This window comes from Athene noctua, chromosome 6 (genome assembly GCF_965140245.1).
Source record: "Athene noctua chromosome 6, bAthNoc1.hap1.1, whole genome shotgun sequence".
In the NCBI taxonomy this organism is placed as follows: Eukaryota; Metazoa; Chordata; class Aves; order Strigiformes; family Strigidae; genus Athene; species Athene noctua.
This window is the reverse complement of record NC_134042.1, coordinates 3,742,259-3,760,542: the sequence shown is the minus strand read 5'-3', so window position 1 is coordinate 3,760,542 and position 18,284 is coordinate 3,742,259. Positions and strand designations below refer to the sequence as shown.

The window sequence follows — 18,284 nt, the reverse complement described above, 5'->3', positions numbered from 1 at the left end:
CCGGCACAAGGGCTGGCACACCCTGGCCCCAGGCCCCGGGACCTGGGTGCTGGATGCACCAGTGCCCGCCCCAAGGGCAGGGGGGCAGCAGGGCTCTGCCCGGGGGGGCACCCCAAGGCGGCCACCTCCAGCTCACTGCCTGCCTCCGCTCTCTGCAGAGGTGGCACCACCCTGCGCCCACAGCTCCGCCTGGCCCTGGACCAGCTGTGGGTGCTGAGCGCCGGGAAGGAGGCGGCGTGGGAGGAAGAGGCGGAGGGTGTTGGCGGCCACGAGGAGAGGAGCTCCCTCCTCTTCCTCTGGCCCAGGGGCTCCTGCACTGCCACTTTCGGGTGAGTCGTGGTGCCATGTCCCCCGGCCGGGCAGGAGAGGTTCCTGTGAAGGGCCTCTGCCCTCCGAGCAGAGCCTGGGCAGGGAGCGGGCAGCACGCCGGCAGGGAGGGATGGGGGGCGTTTCCACGTCCTGCATCCCCTGGTCGCCTTTTGGTCCCCAGAAGGGAAGGGCCAGAGCAGCTGCTCTGGCAGCACAGAGGGACCAGGGCTTGGGCAGCGGCTCTGTCCCGCCCCGCGGGGCTTCGTCCTGCCCCTGTGTCCTTCCCCACGGGGCAGGGCTGTGCAGGCGCCCGCCTCTGCCCACGGGCTGGGGGGCAGCGGGGCCTGACGCCGTTTCTCCTCTTGCTGCAGCTCCCGGGCGCTGAAGGAGCTGTGGGTGCACACACTGCTGGGGTAAGCTGGGGGGTGCTGCAGGCACAGCCAGATGGGGAACACAGCTTCCCGGCTGGGGAGAGGTGTCCCTGCGGCTGCGGGCGGCTCTCGGGGAGAGCTGCCTGACGAGAGAGAAGAGGCGGCTTGGGGCTCACCCAGCTCTCTCCCTGTCCCTTCCCGGTGCACAGGACACCCGACGGAAGCAAGAAGCCCCGAGTGACCCTCGTCCCGTCACTCAAGCTCCTGGAGAAGGAGCGGAGCCGCCGCCATGCCGTGAGTGTCTCTCTGGCACGGGCACTGTCCCCAGCACTGCTCCTGCAGCCCAGCAGCACAGGCATGGCTGCTCACCTTCTGCCTCTGCTTCTCTCTTGCCCAGTGGAGGCCGTTCAGCACCAGGAGCCTGGAGAAGCTGGTGGAGAGCCAGGCAGAGGTGAGAACGGCTGCCTTTGCCCTCAGGCTGTGCCGGGGGGCAGGGATGGGCGTGCTAGTGGGGGGAGCTTGGGAGGGTGCCTTGGTGCAATTCCGGGAGTAGGGAAGGTTGAGGAGCCACCAGAAATGCCGGCATATCCTGGCTGGTGGCACTGGGAGGGAACCTGCCACAAGGGGCAGAGGGCCGGGGAGATCAGAGGGTCCCCGCTCTGCCACGCTCAGGCTGCTGGTGCCGGGTTCTTGCAGGCTGATGTCAGGAAAGGGCCTCCGATGGCCCCGTCGAGCAGTGAGGGAGGACATTGCCGCTCACCAGGTGAGTTTGGGAAAGAAAGGCCCCTGCTGCAAGTGGCTGGGCTGTGCTCACTTGTCCCTTGAGTGTTCCCATGCAGGTTGGGCAGCCTGAGGAAAGACGTCAGCTGGAGGAGAAAGGACAGCACCGGGCAGTGGCCGCTGGGTGTGGTTCTGTGGGGACACGGGGCCTCTGCTGCTGCCCACAGCCTGGAGGAGGACAAAGCCAGGGCTGGGCCAGGCTGTCCTGGGGACACGCCGGCTCTCAGGAGCCCCCGAGCCGGATCTGTTGAGCCGGAGCTGCGGTTCCAGCTGCCGGACCCTGCCCGTCCTGCCGCACCGCTCAGCACCGCGCTGCAGGCAGGGCGGGGCAGGGCAGGGCAGGCTCTGAGAGCGCTGGCCCAGCAGCATCCACCGACGGGCTCTTGCTCTCTTTTCCTTTGCAGCAGGAGGAACCAGCAGCAGCAGGAGGAGGAGGAGGGGGCTGCCCTGGCCCTTTGCTCTGTGGCGGAGCCCGGCCACTGCCCCGGCGCCAGGGCAGGCGGGCTCCGGCTGCAGCAGGGCGCTCTTTGGGCAGCCCCTGGCAGCCCTCTGCGGGGAGGATGGCACGCTGCCCCAGCCCATCCAGGTCAGCCAGCCTGGCCAGAGGGTCCCCAGCCCTCCCTCTGCAGGCTCCGGAGGGCCAGCGGGTGTCCCCGGGAGCTCTGGGGATGGGGCACTGGGCTCTTCACCCCCAGCACGGAGCCACCTCTGGGCAGTGCTCTGGCCGCCGCTGCTGGAAGGCGGCTCCTCGGCCACACAACTGTCCTCCTGCCTCTCCCGCAGGAGCTGCTGGCCGTGCTGCAGCAGGAAGGACCATCGACGGAGGGGATATTCCGCAGAGCCGCCAGCGGGACAGCGCTTCGAGAGCTGCGGGAGGCCCTGGACCACGGCGCAGTCGTCGACATGGGAAGCCAGCCCGCGCTGCTGCTGGCCGCCATCCTGAAGGTGAGCGCTTCTGCCCTGCGGCTGGAGGAGCTCCCGGCTGGCCCCCAGTGTTCAAAGGCTCACCTGGAGGCCTGGGCCTTGCAGGAATTTCTCCGGAGCATCCCCTGCAAGCTCCTCGTGACCGAGCTCTACGAGGACTGGATGGCGGCGATGCAGAAGGCCAGCAGGGAGGAGAAGATCTGGGAGCTGAGAGCGTGAGTGTGGGCAGCAGCCTGCCTGTTGAGCAGGAGCCCTGACCGCTGGCCCAGAGCACCTGGAAAGCTGCGCTGGCTCCCACCAGCCTCGGGCGAGTCTGGGGGACGCTGTGGGCAGCATCTGCTTTAGTAGCGCCGTGTTCCCCTTCCCCCAGGGTGGCCGAGAAGTTGCCCGCAGCCAACCTCCTCCTCCTGAAGAGGCTGCTGTCCCTCCTCCGGCACATCGGCCGCCACGCAGCCACCAGCAGGATGGGCTGCAGCAACCTGGCCGTCTGCGTTGGGCCGAACCTGCTGAGCCCAGCCAACGCGGACCAGCTCCCGCTGGAGGCCCTGCTGGAGGTGACACACCAGGTGCGCGTCCCCACCCGCCGGGGCAGCCTTCCCGGCCCACCAGCGCTTGGCTGCGCAGAGGGCTCTGCCGGCCTCCTCCCGCCAGCAAATGCTGTCGGGGTGGCTGCCTGGAGGAGCAGTCCCACAGCCACAGCCTCTGGGCAGGAGCAGGGGGCAGGGGTGGCAAAGGTGCTTGGCCCCTTGTCAGGCAGCGGGGTGGAGACCGACGGTTTGATGCGTGCAGGTGAACGTGCTGGTGGAGTTTCTGGTGGAGAACTGCAGGGAGCTCTTTGAGGAGGAAGCGGGCAGCCTTTCCAGCCCAGCAGACCAGGAGCTGGCAGCCCCCCTGTAGAGATTCAGAGGTGAGAGGGGGGACTGGGGGTTGGCAGCGGCTGGGGCTTGGGGCACCAGAAACCTCTGTGTTCCTTCTGACAGGAACAGGCATCGAGTGTTGTCCTCTGAGCCCCGCTTGTCCTGTGGCCTCTCTTTGGCCACTGCTCTCCAAAGATGAACGTTTTCCTCTGCAGCATGAGCCGAAGCCTGCAGACAGACCATCAGAGGGCTGACCACAGAAGTGTAGGGCTTTGGGTGGGTGTTGCTTTAGCTCTGTTTGCTTCCAAGAAGTCACCATGTTGCACATGCTTTTGCTTTCTAGATCTGCGTTTGGAAGAGCAAAGTGTCCCTGCAGGCAAAGTGGACACCGAGCGTCGGGCAGAAGCTTTGCTGCATGCACCCCCCTCTCTGCTCGGTGTCCTCACAGGAGCTGGGGGAGATAGAGCGGTGGAGAGGGAAAGGGGTGAGGTACGTCAGCTCCCCCAACACGGTGACAGCGTGTCTGGGGTAGGAGGGGAGTTTCCGATGAGGCCAAGTCGCTGCTGTGCCTCGGCCTGGCAGTAGAGCTGGTGTGGGTTTGGGTTATTCCTCCACCCCTGGGGATGATACACAGCAAGGGAAATCGGCACGGTGGTGTCTCAAATGCACTCGGCAGGTGTTTGATCAGCCAAAGGCCCACAAAAAGACAGAGGGGAGCAGTTGTCAACTTCAGGGGGGTTTGCTCAGGCCCTCTTTTGTCAGAGCTTCCTCAGGGCTGTTTGTGGGTCAGCAGGGGGACCGTGTGAACTGTGGCTGATGCAAACCAGCCCCAGGCATCTCCTCGGGAGAGCTGAGGGACCAATTTAGCAAGAGTCCCTTACCGCCCCAGGTCACGCCTTGCCACATGCCAACTGTGACATTTCTGGTTTAGGCACGGCCAGCTTTGCCTCCATCCACCGCCGAGAGCACGGCAGAGTCCCTGGGGCGCCCAGAACAACTGGCCAGGCTTTCCGAGGAACGAAGGTAAAATGAGCTGGCTTTGGTTAAAATCAGAACTGACTCCCGCGGGCTGTGGCTTTCTCTATCTAATCCCACTGTGGGGTGGAAAGATTTTCAGGCTCTGCCCAGGACCAGGAGAAGAAGAGGAGCCGGAAGAGAAGAGCGGCCTGGGGAGAGGAGAGCGACTTCTGCCCGGAAAGGAAGAGGAGGAAGAGGGAAGGTTCTTGTGGGGACGGACCAGCACAGAGCCGCTGGCAGGGGCAGAGGTCGGGCAGCCCAGGTGCGTGCCGGGCTCTGCTGCCCATCTTTCCCCCCCTCTCCACACTCCTCTCCGTCAGCCCAACACGCTAGCGAGGGGCAGCGAGGGGCCCCGGTGCTGCGCGGGCTCTGGCCATAACTCCCTGGCGGGGCCCGGGGGCTCCCGGCCGAGCCCTGCGGGTGGCACAGGGGCCCTGCGCGTCTCTGCGCGCGCTCAGGGCTCGAGGGGCACTGCCCGGGGAACGAGGCGCCAGAGCCGCCCCGCAGGCAGCGCCAGCAGCAGCTCCGCTCGGGGCGTCAGCAATCCCTCACACACGGTGTTCCCAGAGAGGCAGCACAGCCCTGCCCCTTCCTGCCGCCAGGGACTCACCAGAGCTTTCTGACTCTGCCCTTGCAGGTGCCGACTCGTGGTCACTGCCCGGACCGCTGTGCCTCCGGGGCCCCGCACTTGCCGTGTAAAATAAAAAGATATTTTCTCTCTTGTGACCGAGTCTGCCACAGGATATTCTGAAGCGGGGAGCGGTTGTTCTGAGGTGAATCCTCAGGGGGGAGTTTGGGATCGTCCCTTGTCCCAACACCCTTTCCAGGGGGTGTCAGGGCTGAGTCGAGGGGCTTGAGGAGGGAAACCCAAGCCCAGAGTCACGCGGGAGAGTGGAGGCTGGATGGAACAAGTGACAAGAGCAGTGACAAGTTGGTATCACTCAGAATCTAAACGTAGCCGCCCCCAGCCCCTCTGACACCTGAGGATAAACTGAGACGCAAGGGGGTTTATTTTCTGCCAGATTACCCTGTAAGGTGACAGGCGTCAACGCTGGGGACACTCCAGGGATGGAGACGTCACCACAGACACCCTGCGGCCACCCTGGTCCCCTCCCAGTTGTGGGGCATCAAAGTGGGGTGCAGCCCAGGGATGGGGACGTCCCCAAGAGCCAGCTTGGGGTCTCTTGTGTCCCTTCAAAGTCATGGGGTGTCAATGTGTGGGACACCCTGAGGATGGGGGCATCACTAAGAGCCACCTTGGGGTCCCTCAGCGTCATGGGGCATCAACGTAGGGGACAGCTCATGGACGGGGATGTCCCCAAGAGCCACCTTGGTGTCCCCGTGACCCCTCCCATGCCCAGGGTGACAATTTGGGGACTTAAGGAGACCCGGAGAGGTGTGTGGGGTGTCCCCATGGCCCCCCCGGGGTGTCCCTGTGTCCCCCATCCTGGACAATGCCGTTGATGTACCAGTGGAGGCCGTTGGTGACTTTCCTTGTCAGCCCGGTGTGTTTCCCTTCCTGGGGGGTGGGGGAGGGGACACGGGTGACCACAGGCTCCCCAAACCTGAGGGGAGTGGTTGCGGGGGGCTTGGGATGCACCTCTCCCTTCCCAGGTGTCCTCGAGAGTTTGAGGGGGATCCCACCAATGCCACACCCTTGTCCCTGCACCCCCACCACCACCTGCAGGGGGTGTGGGGACACAGAGTGGGGGGAAACTGTGGGGTGTGGTGGGGTGACAGTGCTGGGACCCCCCAAGCTCCTGCAGGGGACAGTAGGGATGTGGAGGAGGGGTTTGGGTGTCCCAGTGGGGGAACCGGGGGTGCAGGAAAAGGGGTGACATCACCGGGAGCTTCCCCAGAGCCCTGCAGGGGACAGTGCGGGTGAGGGAGTTCCAAGAGGGTCTTGGGGGGGCTAAGGAGGGCTCCTCCCAATTTTGGGGGGTTGCTGGGGAGGTTTTGTTGGTCCCAGAGGGGCTTAGGGGTCCCAAGCGGTTGAGGGGTATCCTAGGGGAACTTGAGGTGTTCCCCACTATTTTGGATGGCCTCAAGGGGTTTTTGGGCATCCCCATGGATTTTGGGGGGCTCTGGGGGGGTTGGTGGTTCCAAGGGGGCAAGACTGCTAGAGAAAAGCAGCTCTTCTCCTCAGCACCAACCCTCTGCCTGCCACCCCCCCACACGCCCCCCCCCCCAAAAAAAAACCTCACCTTCATTCACTGTCCCCCCCCAATCCTTCCTTCTTCAAAGCTGTGTGGCAGCGACGTTACGATGACGGGATGAAGAGCCCACTTTGGGTGGTAAAGAGCTCGCTTTGGAGCTGGAGGAGGAGAAAACCCACAGAGCCCTCTCAGGTCTCATTCCAAGGACTGAGAAACCTTAAACCATGGAGAGGGAATCTACTCGCTGCACCCCGAGTTTGTCAGCAACCTGCTGCTGTTTCCTGGACAAACACTCCTGCAACTAACCTGTGGCGTGTTTTCTTAGGTGTATGTCTTTAGTAACCGTTGCCTCTTTGTACCTTTCCTGCTTTTTTCTTATCTTTAATTTCTTGAGCTTTCTGATTCACACAATATGAGACAGAAAACACAGAAGTGAGCTGTCTGCTCTATTGACCAACCCAGTTCATTTCCAGTGACCTGACACAGCTTGTAATATCCAACACACCTAATTAACCACACACCAAGCCAGGTTTCTTTCTGTCCTGTGTTGTTTATTGTTTGAAAACATGTCTTAATAATTTTTACATACAATAATCATATTACTAAATTGTGTTACTAAAAATAAAATAATGATAAGCTCAGCCGGGTTAGAATCCAACAGAAAGTCAGGAGCAGGGGCAGGAAGGACGTGATCTTCCCTCACACTGGTTGGATGAACTTCTAGGTGCAGACTTGGACCTTAACAGAAAACACAGCACACAACAAAATAAAGTTAACTCTAAGCAGTCACTCTCCCCATTTATTTCCTCCCACTTTCTTTTGCTTTTTGACTCTCCATATGCTTGTTTATGTCAAAGCTGCTTTCAGCTGCTGACACACTACCACTGCAAACTGAAGAACTTGCCAACGTGTGAAAGTTTCTGCTGAGAAGGCAGAACAGCCGCTGCTTTGTTAGTGCAAACACACAGAGGAAGGGAACCTCTATTTCCACGGGCTTCTCTCCCATGTGCCACCATGTCACTACTTGTTGGGCAATTTGCACAGGATGCCAAACACGGGTACTGCGATCTGACACACAGGAGCATTTAACCCACACTTCCAGCCCAGAGGTCCTAGCAAAATTTTCACATACCTCTGGCTCTAGCCAAGGGTAGTGGCTGCACTGCAGGAAAAATAATTTCTAAAAGCGTCTGAAGTCAGCCTCTAGTGCTAGGACTCAACGCCGTTACTCCACGAGAGATGCTGACGGCACTAGTAGGGGAGAGCTCTTCAGAGTCCTGCCCAAGGGAATTCTGGGGACGGGAAACATCAGCTACCCCGAGTTTTTCCTTCACAAGTTTCTCTTTCACGATGTTTTAAAGAACCATTTCACATTATCCCGCATATGTTCGTTAGCATCATTCCTCCTCTCAAAGTCCTTCACCCATTTAAGATTTCCTCACAAACAAGTCTGATCTTTTAGTTCCTAAGAAAATCCATCAATGCCCAGGAATCCCTCGGAAAGCCACCAGTGTGCAGTCCAGGTTAACACCTCCCCGTGTACCCACAGGAGATAAACCAAAGAGGAGATGAAGGCAATTTCTCTCCCATCTCTCCTCCCAGGTGCTTTGAGGTAACGCTTACACCCAGAACAGGGAGACGCAGAAAATCCCGGCACTGGACCTCTTCAGGTTCTGGCCTCCTCAGGGCTGTCAGGAGCCAAAGGGTGTCGCTGCAGAGAAGCTTTAGTGAAAGAGACACCTGCTCCTCAGCCACTGCTGCCACACTGTAACTCTCGGTCAACTGTCATCTCTGCCGTAGCTGAGCTCGTAACCTGCATACGGAACCCTCTCCCTGCTAATCCCTGGAATCACCCCATCCACCTGGAGAGGGGCAGCGGAGATCCCTCTAGCCAGCCTGCTAGAAATTTTCAACAAAGCTGGAGCCAACACCATCGTTGATTCCTACTCCCTTCTAGCACAGAGCTTGTTTTACTGCCAGTGATGGCCAGTAAGTGGCTACAGGGGGGGCTTCGGCAAGCACTACCCATTGCACATCGAGCAGGTGGTCTTCTACGCCCAGCTCCCTGTCTCACAAACAGATCGGAACGGCTCCGTGAGGTCCTCACACATGCCACAGCCACCGACGGTGGCCGAATCGCACTGTCCCTTCCCACCCCACCAAATTGCTGGCGCCGGTTCCCCGTACACCGGCGCAACGGGCCCCGGGCTGACTCACGGCACGTGGGGACAAGCCCCAGAGAGCAGCGTGTGGTCCCGCAGGCCGCGGCCGCCGCCAGCCGGGCAGTGCCCGAGGCCCCGCGCCCGCCGCCCCCACGCACCTTCTCCGGTCTCGGCGTTGGTGACCCGCAGATCGCAGTTGGCCGCCTTCAGCTTCTGGCGGCCCATGATCTCGCGCTTCAGGTTGCCGAGGGAGATGTGGAGGCCGCTGAAGGTGACCGTGTCGCGGCGCAGCTGGGAGGAGAACTGGTAATGGACGCACGGCATGGCTGGGCCCGGCGACGCCTGCTCCCGACAGCGTCTGCCGTGCGCGGCAGGTGGTATTTGCCAGCCCCTGGCCCCCGGCCCTGCAGCGCCTCCGGCCCGGGACCCTCAGCGATGGAGCTGGGCTGCGGCGGCAGCGCCCACCCGGCTCCTCCTGGCAGCCCGGGCCAGCAGATGGGCGATGGGAGAGGCCCCGCGGCCCCGGCTCAGCCTCCGCTCCCTCTCTCACGGGCAGCGCTCCCAGGCTCGCTGTGGCGATTCGGGTGCTGCTGCCCCAGCGCTCCACCGAGGGGCTTCCTGGCCACCAGCAGCACAGACTGCGACCTGCCACCACCACTGCCACGGCAACGTGTCACCACAGACGGCCACGGCACTGCCACGCCCACCCCGCGGCATTATAACCCGGCCCATGGTGACACAAGGCCGGGGTTCTGTCACCGCCCGGGGCTGTGCCTGCCCGGTGTCCCTCCTGCCACCCCCGGGGCTTTCCCTGCCTGGAGTTCTGCCACCCCCATGGCCTGTTGTGTCCCCCCTGTCACTGTCCAGGCATTCACCACGCAGCATCAGCTCCCCCCTGACAGCCCCTGGGCCTGTGGGGTCCCTCCCAACAGCGTCGCGCCCGTCACGGCCCGACCTCCTGTCCCCCCCAGGCTGTCACCACCCGCTGTCCCCTCCTGCCAGCATCCCCCAGGGCAAGGCAGTCTGGGGCAGAGGCAGCGGGCTTTGCCCTGTGGCCTCGGCTGCCGGAGCTGCCGGGCGGGGACAGGAGGGGACGTCTCAGGGTGCCGAGCCAGGCCCCACGTCCCCTCTGCCGCCGCCCCGCTCCCCGCTGACGGGGCAGCCCCTTGTTTCCCGCCGGGGCCGGGGCCGGTCGGGGCCGGTCGCTCTAAAGGGGCCGCCGCGGCGCCTTTCTCCGGGTCTGTCACCGCCGATGCGAAGCCGGGGCCGGTCCAGCGGCGCGGGCCGGGCCCGGGAGCGGCGGCGGCGCTGCCCGTGGCCGTGGCGCCGGCGGCCCGGGGCGGCCGGAGCCGCGGGGCCGGTGAGTCGGGGCCGGGGGCGCGGCCGAGGCGGGCGGCGGGGCCCGGGCGGCGGCGGCCCCGCGGCGGGAGGGGCCGGGGCGGGCGGCGCGGGGCGGCCCCGCCGCGCTTCGGGCCTTTGTGGCCGGGGGGGGGGCGGCCGCGGTGGGAGCTGGCGCGGTACCGGCACGGGCGGCAGCTCCCCCCGGGTCGCCTGAGGAGGGACCCGCCGGCGCCTCCTGACCCGCCGGGACTCTGCTTCTGCCTTGGAGTAAGGAGGAGAGCGGGAGGGAACAGCGAACCCGGCTGCCGAGGCCGGGCTGGGGGGTTCCAGGGGCCTTCGGCACGAAAGGCAGCGGCCCCGGGAGAGGTTTGCCCGCAGCGCGGCAGCGCGGCCTGGAGCGCTGAGAGAGGGGAGGCAGCGGAGTGAGGTGTGACCGCAGGGGCTGGAGGTTTATCGACAGGCTCACCTGGGGGTCCATGTCTCCCTGTGCCTCACTGCTCAGACCTAAACGGCTGAGGGGGAAAACCAGAGTTTAAAAGTTGATATGTCGCCATTAGATTGTTGAGTGCTCATTAAACACTCGCTCCAGTGGCTAGAAGCTGTCCTACAGCTTCTACTAACCTGCCACTTGACAGGATGTTTTCCTCTCTCAGCACTTATCCCCAGACACACCCCAAAGCCCTGTTTCCAGTTCCCCAACACCACTTCTGAAAGTGAGCCTTACACAGAATTGCAAAGCTTTTGACTTGACCGAAGTGAGTGTAATTTTTCTTAAATAATTTGCTATTCAAGTAGGCAGTGAACACTATAAAAATGCGGGGTTGACCAACAGCTTAAATGGTTTGTGATGTTTCTGAGCAGTGCTGCCTTATTCTGGTCTTCCGTGATGGCCAGAGCTCTGAAGCAGGGAATCGTTAAGGTTTGGTACCCACGTGCTTTACTAGAAACAGGGCTTAAGTTCCCCTGGTTAGACTCTGTCTTGAAAACCAACCTTTGACATCGGATCCAGTTTCTTCATTCAGTACTTTAAGGTTGCTACCAAACGAGTTTGTTCAAGAGGCTTTGGCATCTTGGGATTTTTTTGTTGGTTTGTTTATAAAAAGCAAGCCTTGCAACTTTTTTTCTTGGGGCTCTGATGAAACACATCTGTAATGGTGTTCTGGGTTTTTTTAAGTTACTTTGAGTCGCTTGGTAACTAGGGATGGAGGAGTGTTTCCTCTCTGGCAGAACCATGCTGTGCTGCTGGACATGGAGCCTGTTTCTGCTGAAATTGGGGCATTTATGTTTAGTAGTGATTTTGCCAGTCGTTTGACCAGCAATAGGTTTGGGCCTCCTACTGGAGAATCGATTTGAGATTTGGGTTTTCCTGAAAGCTGATTTATGTGTTTTTTGTGACCAGGTTGTCTGCATTCTAATTGACTGCTCAACTTTGGTGTTCCTCTTCTGGGATCACACCTGCATAGCCTTCATACTGAATTGCTGATTAATTCCCCTGCCCCTGCAGAAGCAATACTATCAAGAGAAGTTGTGGAAAACCACTTATTGCTTTGCTTAGAACTGCTTCTTGCTGTCTTGGTAACAATAACTTTATGGGGTGGCTTAAGCAGCTTCTGCATGAACAGAAGTTACAAACTGCTGAGCGGAACTCAAACGCATGAGGACACTGCAACAAAAGCAGATTTTCTTTCATATGTTCTTAACTCTTTAGTCTTCTCCTTGATCCTTGAGGTGGTTAAAAAAAGCTCCGATACCATGGTGGTATTCATCACTTAAAAGCCAAACTAAAGTCAAACATGAAAAATAATTCTCAAGTGCAATTTTCTCTCACTGTGGAAAAATCTGTATAAACCCTTTTAATCTTTGGACATTTAGAATTCTATTAGCCTTTTGTTCTGTTGTTTATTTCAGAAAAAAAACCAAAACAACACCACAAACACAAAACCCACCCTAATTTGCTTTAAATTTCTCCTCAGTTTCTGTTCCAGGCTGAGGCTGGCCTCTGCCATTGCCTTCCATGAAGAGCCTTGTGCAGGAGCCCCCAGTGCTGGAACCCCTGAAGCCCAGCAGACAAGGTGCCAGTTTATTACGTTGCTGTTGCTCAGCTTTGAAAGCAGCAGAGTTTGAACAACTCGGGTCACATCCTGTTTTTCCAGGACACGTAGAACCTCCTGTTTGGTCTGCGCTGGCAGCACTAATGACAAATAATGCATTCTGTTTGAGAGCTGGTGAAAAATACAGAAATATTTCTAAGATGCAGACAGCTGATGGATTGTGGCTGTGTGCTTCCAGCTCTGGTAGATTTATATGATGATTTAACCCTTCAGGATGCTTTGCTGTTTACTCCCAAGCTTTACTTGCCTCTTTTTAGCTGCGCTCTTGGAGCAGGGGGAGCTCTGTGGATTAAGGGGTTGTCTGGGGGCCAGCTTGTGGCCAGTTTCTAGTGATTTACCTAATTCTAGTGAAAATGATGAAAGACTCGGGTAATTATGCTTAGTGTATAGATGCATTTTGTGGCCTTAAGCCACAATAAAAGCCTAGAGCTTTTACTCTCGGAAGTAATTCTTAGTCTGTAGAGCTGAGCTGTATTTTTTGACCTTTCCTTCAGGTCAGCTGTGCACAGTCAGATTACTCCAGGTAGTAGTTTATCCTGGGACACGGCCGTTGGGCCGTGGGACCACCTTAGCTTGCTGTATGTGGCCTGTGTGCTCAGCAAGCAGTAAATAAGAAGCAAGATGTTGGATTTTGCATTTATCAGGTAGCTTTAGCTGTACCGGTGTCCTGTACATTGAATTTCAGTGACTGAGTTTTATTTGCCCTTCTGTTGTTTCTCCTTTCATGAAGAAACCACTGGCCTGCCCTGTCACACACTTGCCTCCTTGGAAATACCTGTCTTAATTATTGACAATTAGCTATTTAGAGTACTTAAACTGAATCTGTTGCTTCCCAGTTCTTTTAGCCCACGGTTGGGATGTGCATCAAGACAGCTTGCTGGCTTACTTCCAGTCTGGCTGCAGCTTTTCATGGGGCAAAGAGGTTGCTGGTAATTGGTCATCAGATTTCCTTTCCCACTTTCAAAAAGTTGCTCTTCGAGGCACTGTGTGCGTTAGCTTCTTCTTCCAGAAAGCAATTTATGAAACGGCTTGGATCTAGTGACAGAAAATCCCACTGGGCAATAACATTGCTTCAAATCCTGTATTAGCGTTTCCAGATTTATTTTTTTAATTGCAGTTGAGCAGAGTTTTGAATAATCATTAAGGCATTTGCATAGAACTTATTTTTATCCCAGACAGCAGTGGTCTGTGTAAAACCATGAGGAGTCAGACAATTGTCACTATTAAACATCTGTGTCCACATCAATTTTGTACGGCCTGATTATTGCTGGGTGATTTCTTGGAGCTGTGGCATGATATTTTTATAGTTGGTGAGCTTTACATAGAGTGACAGAAAGAGCAACGATCCTGTGCTTTAAATTCTTAGTGGGGAGAGGGGCAGGGCTGGGCTGTCTCAGCTGTAGCCAAAAGAGAATCCCTAAAGTGGACGCGGTCTTAAAAAAATAATTAATAAAGCATTCCCCTGAACAGGACAGGTCGTTTTGCAGTGTTGTGTTGCCAAGCAGGTTTGCCTTTCCACAGGCTTCTCCCTTGAACTTCAAGGTCCAGCTGTATATTTCTGTGAAGTTTGGGTGGAAAAGGGTTATCCCCGGGGCTTTGGTTGTGCTGTACAGGCATGGCACCCTGAATTTCTTTCTTGATTTCTTACCTGTGCTTAGAGATTAGAAAAATATTTCCCTATTCAAAGCTTTTGCTTTCCGTCTTTTCCTTTTGCTGGGGCCTGGATTCATGTTACTCAGTTTACCTTCTAATTTATGTTTCATGTTATTGTTCGCTTTGCCGGTCTTTGTGTTTCTAGTTCTACTAAATAAGCTGTCTGGATAGTCAAGGCAGGGAGATTCGCAACCTTGAGAAAATAATAACAAAAAAGCCCAAACACCTAATCTGAAAAGAATGCTTAGGGCATTCTTTTACTACCAGTGTAGTAAGTGACTGCTGTCAGCAAAGTCTGGGCGAGAGTGTGGGCTGTACTCGTGCAGGTGTGTACGTCCAGGTTTTTCCGCTCTCTGCCGCAGCACTACCATTTCCTAGCCATTGTTCTTGTCCTATCTGCCCCTCCCTGCAGCCATTCTAGACTACTTCCTCTAATCCACTGGCATTAATGGCACAATCTGAGATGAGGTAGATGTGCCGCTGGCAATATCTAAAGAAAGCAGACTCTGTTGCATAGACATCTCTTACTTCTGTAAACACCAAACGATGTCTAAGAACTGGTGTTACAACGGCTGTCGTGATAGAGGTAACATCCAGCACCCCAAGATGGCAGAAAAAAATTAGGAAATACCCCTTCGGTCTTCTTTTGTAATCCTCTACCAGGGAATGTTCCCCACAGGATATTTCTTAGCACTTGAAGCACGCTTTACTGAAAGGGACCTGGTCGTGAGTTCTGAGTGTAGCTATGTGTTATGGTGCGGTTGGACAGAAATGTGTATTTAGAAAACTAAACCCATTACATTTTATTAAATAAATGAATAACATTGTTCTTTCCCTTCCAGTCTGCAGAAGCATGGACAGTCACAGCAGTCTGACCCGGCTGAACACGCTGGAGAACTGCACTTGCAAATCTTGCTGATGTTTAAAACCAAGCCTGAAGATTTCCGTGAGCTCAGCTTTCCTAAACTGACTATGGTTATAAACTAGTTGCTTCTTTTTTGTGTGCGTGGCCTGACGAGTTTAAAGGGACTTTTCCCAACCTCACTGTGAGTCGAGGAACTCCTCTGTTTTTTAACTCGGCGCTGGTCATTCTTGAGATGGTTCACCTGCAGGAGATCGGCCTCTGTAACCTGATGGACGTTACTCGAGGCTCTGTGCGGATTGAGAAGAACAATGAATTATGTGACTTGTCCACGATGGGCTGGTCAAGGATTTTAGATTCTGTAGAAGATAGTTACATCGTGGCCATCCAGGATGACAAAGAAGAGTGTGGAGATGTGTGTCCAGGAGCCGTGAGAGGGAAGAGCAACCGTGCACCTTCTGTGATAAATGGCATTTTCAGTGAACGCTGCTGGACCCACGATGGCTGTCAGAGAGGTGAGTCTGGGGCGTGGTGTATGTCAGCTGTGGTTTTGCTGTCAGTTTTTAACCTGTCAGACATATTGGAGGGCTAATAGGTGCCTATTAACCTGCTACCTTTAAGCACAGCTTCCTAAAAGCAAGGCTCAAAATTAACGTTATTCAGGTGAAGAGAGGGCCTATGGGTTGGGGCTGTTTTATCAGTTTTCACCTATGTGAATAAAGTGTGCAAGAATGTTGTCTTTGGTTCCTTTGCCACCTTACGGACTGCCTAAAGCTCATAAGTGTAACTGACTCTGGGTGTATCTGGTACCTTGTGTCACATTTAAGGTGGTATTAGTATCTCTGCTGAGGTTTGGGGAGGGGATTAAAAGTCCAGACTGACTGAAAGGCTGCTGCAGGCAGCAACAGAACAGGAGAGAAAAGTCTGATGGAAGAAGCCCAACTCTGTACAGGTGCAATTCCATTTTGACTGAAGCATTACTGCTGTAGGAAGGTGTAAGGCCTGTGGGTGAGTGAGCAACGCTTGCACAGAGCAAGAAGCTGGAAGCCAAGTCAGAGCTGAAGGGAAAAGGAGAAGGAGGAGAGAGGACCTGGGTGGGGATTGCCTGCAGCAGGAGTCCCAGGGAGGGTGAAATACCTGGGCTTTGAGCCTGGGGTTTTGTTCAGGGGAGAAGGTATGGTCAGAAATTTAGCTGCTGCTGCTGCAACCCCTGAAGTCCAGTTCTTAAACTGTATTAGCATGCCTCTCTTTAGCTGTGCTTTTGGAGCAGGGGTAGTAGCTCTGTGGATTAAGGGGTTGTCTGGGGGCCAGCTTGTGGCCAATTTCTAGTGAAAAGCAAATTTGTTCAGTTAAGGCCAACTCATGTTACATTTTGGGTCGGAAGGGAGAGAATATGTAGTCTTTATGGGTCTAGCCTCATGCTGTTATGGCAGCCAAGTGTGTTCCAAAGATTTTGTACTTTTGCAGCTGACATTTTTATCACATTTTGTACACACATACTTAGTTTTATTGCCGTAAAAATGTAGTTCTTGGTTCAGTGCAATGTGTTCATGCAGAGAGTGTCTTTGCTGAAGAATGCAGACAACAAAAACGCTGGAAATGCCGTGTCCTAGACCTCAGTCTAGTTCTGCCAAAGATGATTTTCATATTTTGCATTTTTTTCCACGTTTAATGTAATAAGAATGCTATATGTCTCTCAGTCCACTTGTGGAAGGAACAATTCCCTCTGAAATAGGATTTCCTGCCAATTGTCCTTGCAGTCTTCTCTGTTTATACCCCATTTGAAGCAGTCTGATGTTTTTGACAATCTAATTATAAAGGTGGGCTCAGCCTTTTACTTGCATATTGCATCATCTGGAGGTGGAGTAAGGTAATAGGAAAAAAAAAGTGGAACAGGCAAAGAGAAGTGACCAGGAAAATGATCTGCAGTATCGGACAGGCCCTTAGTGAATCCCGAAGGGCTGCATTCCTGGAATATGAAGATGGATATCTGAAATATAGGCTTTGTTCCCTAGAGGATATGATGAAATTCAAGTTCTCCTGTTCCCCCTGAATGAAACCTTTGTAGGAGTCTGTAAACTTCTTGATCTTGGGAGTTGACTACCAGAAAATTTGAGTTATTAAGACTGTGAGCCATTTCGGGTTGGTAGGTGGACTTTTTCTTTAATCTATTATCTGCTTTATGTGATAAAAACAGAAGCTGTGTCTCTCAATTAGTGCAGTCTAGAATTTGTTGCACAATATTAACCTCATGAAAAGGAAGTGGAAAGTATAGGAAAGCATTTGGGCTACTTGAAGAGGATGCCCATCTATAAGAAGGATGGAAGGATGATCTGGGAAATTACAGGCCTGTCAGCTTGATGTCGGTACCCAGGAAGCTGATGGAGCAGCTCATCCTGAGTGCCATCACACAACACATGCGGGACACCCAGATGCTCAGGCCCAGTCAGCATGGGTTTAGGAAAGGCAGGTCCTGCTTGATAAACCTGATCTCCTTCTGCGAAGGGCGACCTGTTTACTGGATGAGGGGAAGGCTGTGGATGTAGTTTACCTTGACTTTAGAAAGGCCTTTGACACCGTTTCCCACAGCATTCTCCTGGCGAAACCGGCTGCTCGAGGCTTGGATGAGCACACGCTTTGCTGAGTCAAAAACTGTCTGGCTGGCCGGGCCCAGAGAGTGGTGGTGAAGGGAGTTAAATCCAGTTGGCAGCCGGTCTCGAGTGGTGTCCCCCAGGGCTGAACACAGCAGCCCTTGGTAAGCTTTCACAGAGCAGTCAGGGCAAGCAGGATTATTAAGCAATATTCAGAGTCGTTATAAGTTGCTATAAGTAAATAAGTTGCAAAGCAGGTGATCATTTCCTTGCATCACCCCCTTGCTTTATTTCCCTTAGAAGGCTGTTGCAGTGTTGTGGTAAGGCATTCGCTGTCTTTTTCTACCTGCCAATCCACAGACATATGGCGCTCAGATCACAGCTAACCCTTGCAGGAGGTTAAAACCTTCGCGGGAACAAAAGCACAAACGCCAATATGGTGGTTGCTATTTGCTCAATTTTATTAACTGTGCAATTGCTTTATATAAGGAGAAAGTCTCCTTGAGGAAGACAAGGAGCGGGATGCAAGCAGCAGGGGGACAATGGGGAGGATCTCAGGCCATCGGAAAGCAGCGTGTTGGAAGTGAGGACAGTGATGAGGAGGGTCCTGAGAGTGACGAGGGGAGCGGTGAGTACAGCCCCTCTGCACGCTGTGGGTGACCAGTGCACACCAGTGTGGCTGTGCGTCTTCACAGCAGGTCCTGGCGCAGCACGGGGGAGGCAGTTCTGGGCTGTTTTCAGGCTGCTAGAACACTCTCTGCAGCTGTGAGCTCAACTGCCACCCAGAACGTAGCCTTGGTTTATTGTTTCTTTTCTAGTGTTCCCAGTGTAAGGCTTTGGCTGTTCTTTTTCACTCCAGTAGCTGGGATTCACGTGTCACGCAATTATTATGAAATCCAAATGTGATTGATTACCTGTAGGAGAGTCTGTATGCCAGGTTGGGGGAATCTCATTAAGACCATCGAGTCCAACCGATAACCCAACCCTGCCAAGTCCACCACTAAACCATGTCCCTCAGCGCCACATCTACCCGTGGATGGTAGCTTGGGCAGCCTGTTCCAATGCCTGACAACCCTTCCGGTGGAGAAATGTTCCCCAGTAGCTGATCTAAACCTCCCCCGGTGCAACTGGAGGCCGCTGCTTCTCCTGT

General features: G+C 55.5%; 2 protein-coding genes across 2 annotated transcripts in view; one reads left to right on the top strand and one right to left on the bottom strand.

The window, feature by feature from the left end:
* The window catches only part of LOC141961815 (RNA polymerase-associated protein CTR9 homolog), a 68,405-nt gene that overhangs the window by 28,405 nt on the left and 21,716 nt on the right, over positions 1 to 18,284 (bottom strand).
* LOC141961637 (T-cell activation Rho GTPase-activating protein-like) lies at positions 1,401 to 3,281 on the top strand. The gene is made up of 6 exons (XM_074908690.1): positions 1,401 to 1,443; positions 1,955 to 2,046; positions 2,244 to 2,405; positions 2,490 to 2,599; positions 2,755 to 2,950; positions 3,174 to 3,281. The coding sequence occupies exons 1-6, from the start codon at positions 1,401 to 1,403 to the stop codon at positions 3,279 to 3,281; spliced, it is 711 nt and encodes a 236-aa protein (XP_074764791.1).

Coding starts and splice junctions, on each gene's coding strand:
- LOC141961637 (XM_074908690.1), top strand. CDS start 1,401: ATGGCCCCGTCGAGCAGTGAGGGAGGACATTGCCGCTCACCAG. Junction 2,406..2,489: donor TGCTGGCCGCCATCCTGAAG/GTGAGCGCTTCT, acceptor TGGGCCTTGCAG/GAATTTCTCCGGAGCATCCC. Junction 2,600..2,754: donor AAGATCTGGGAGCTGAGAGC/GTGAGTGTGGGC, acceptor CCCTTCCCCCAG/GGTGGCCGAGAAGTTGCCCG.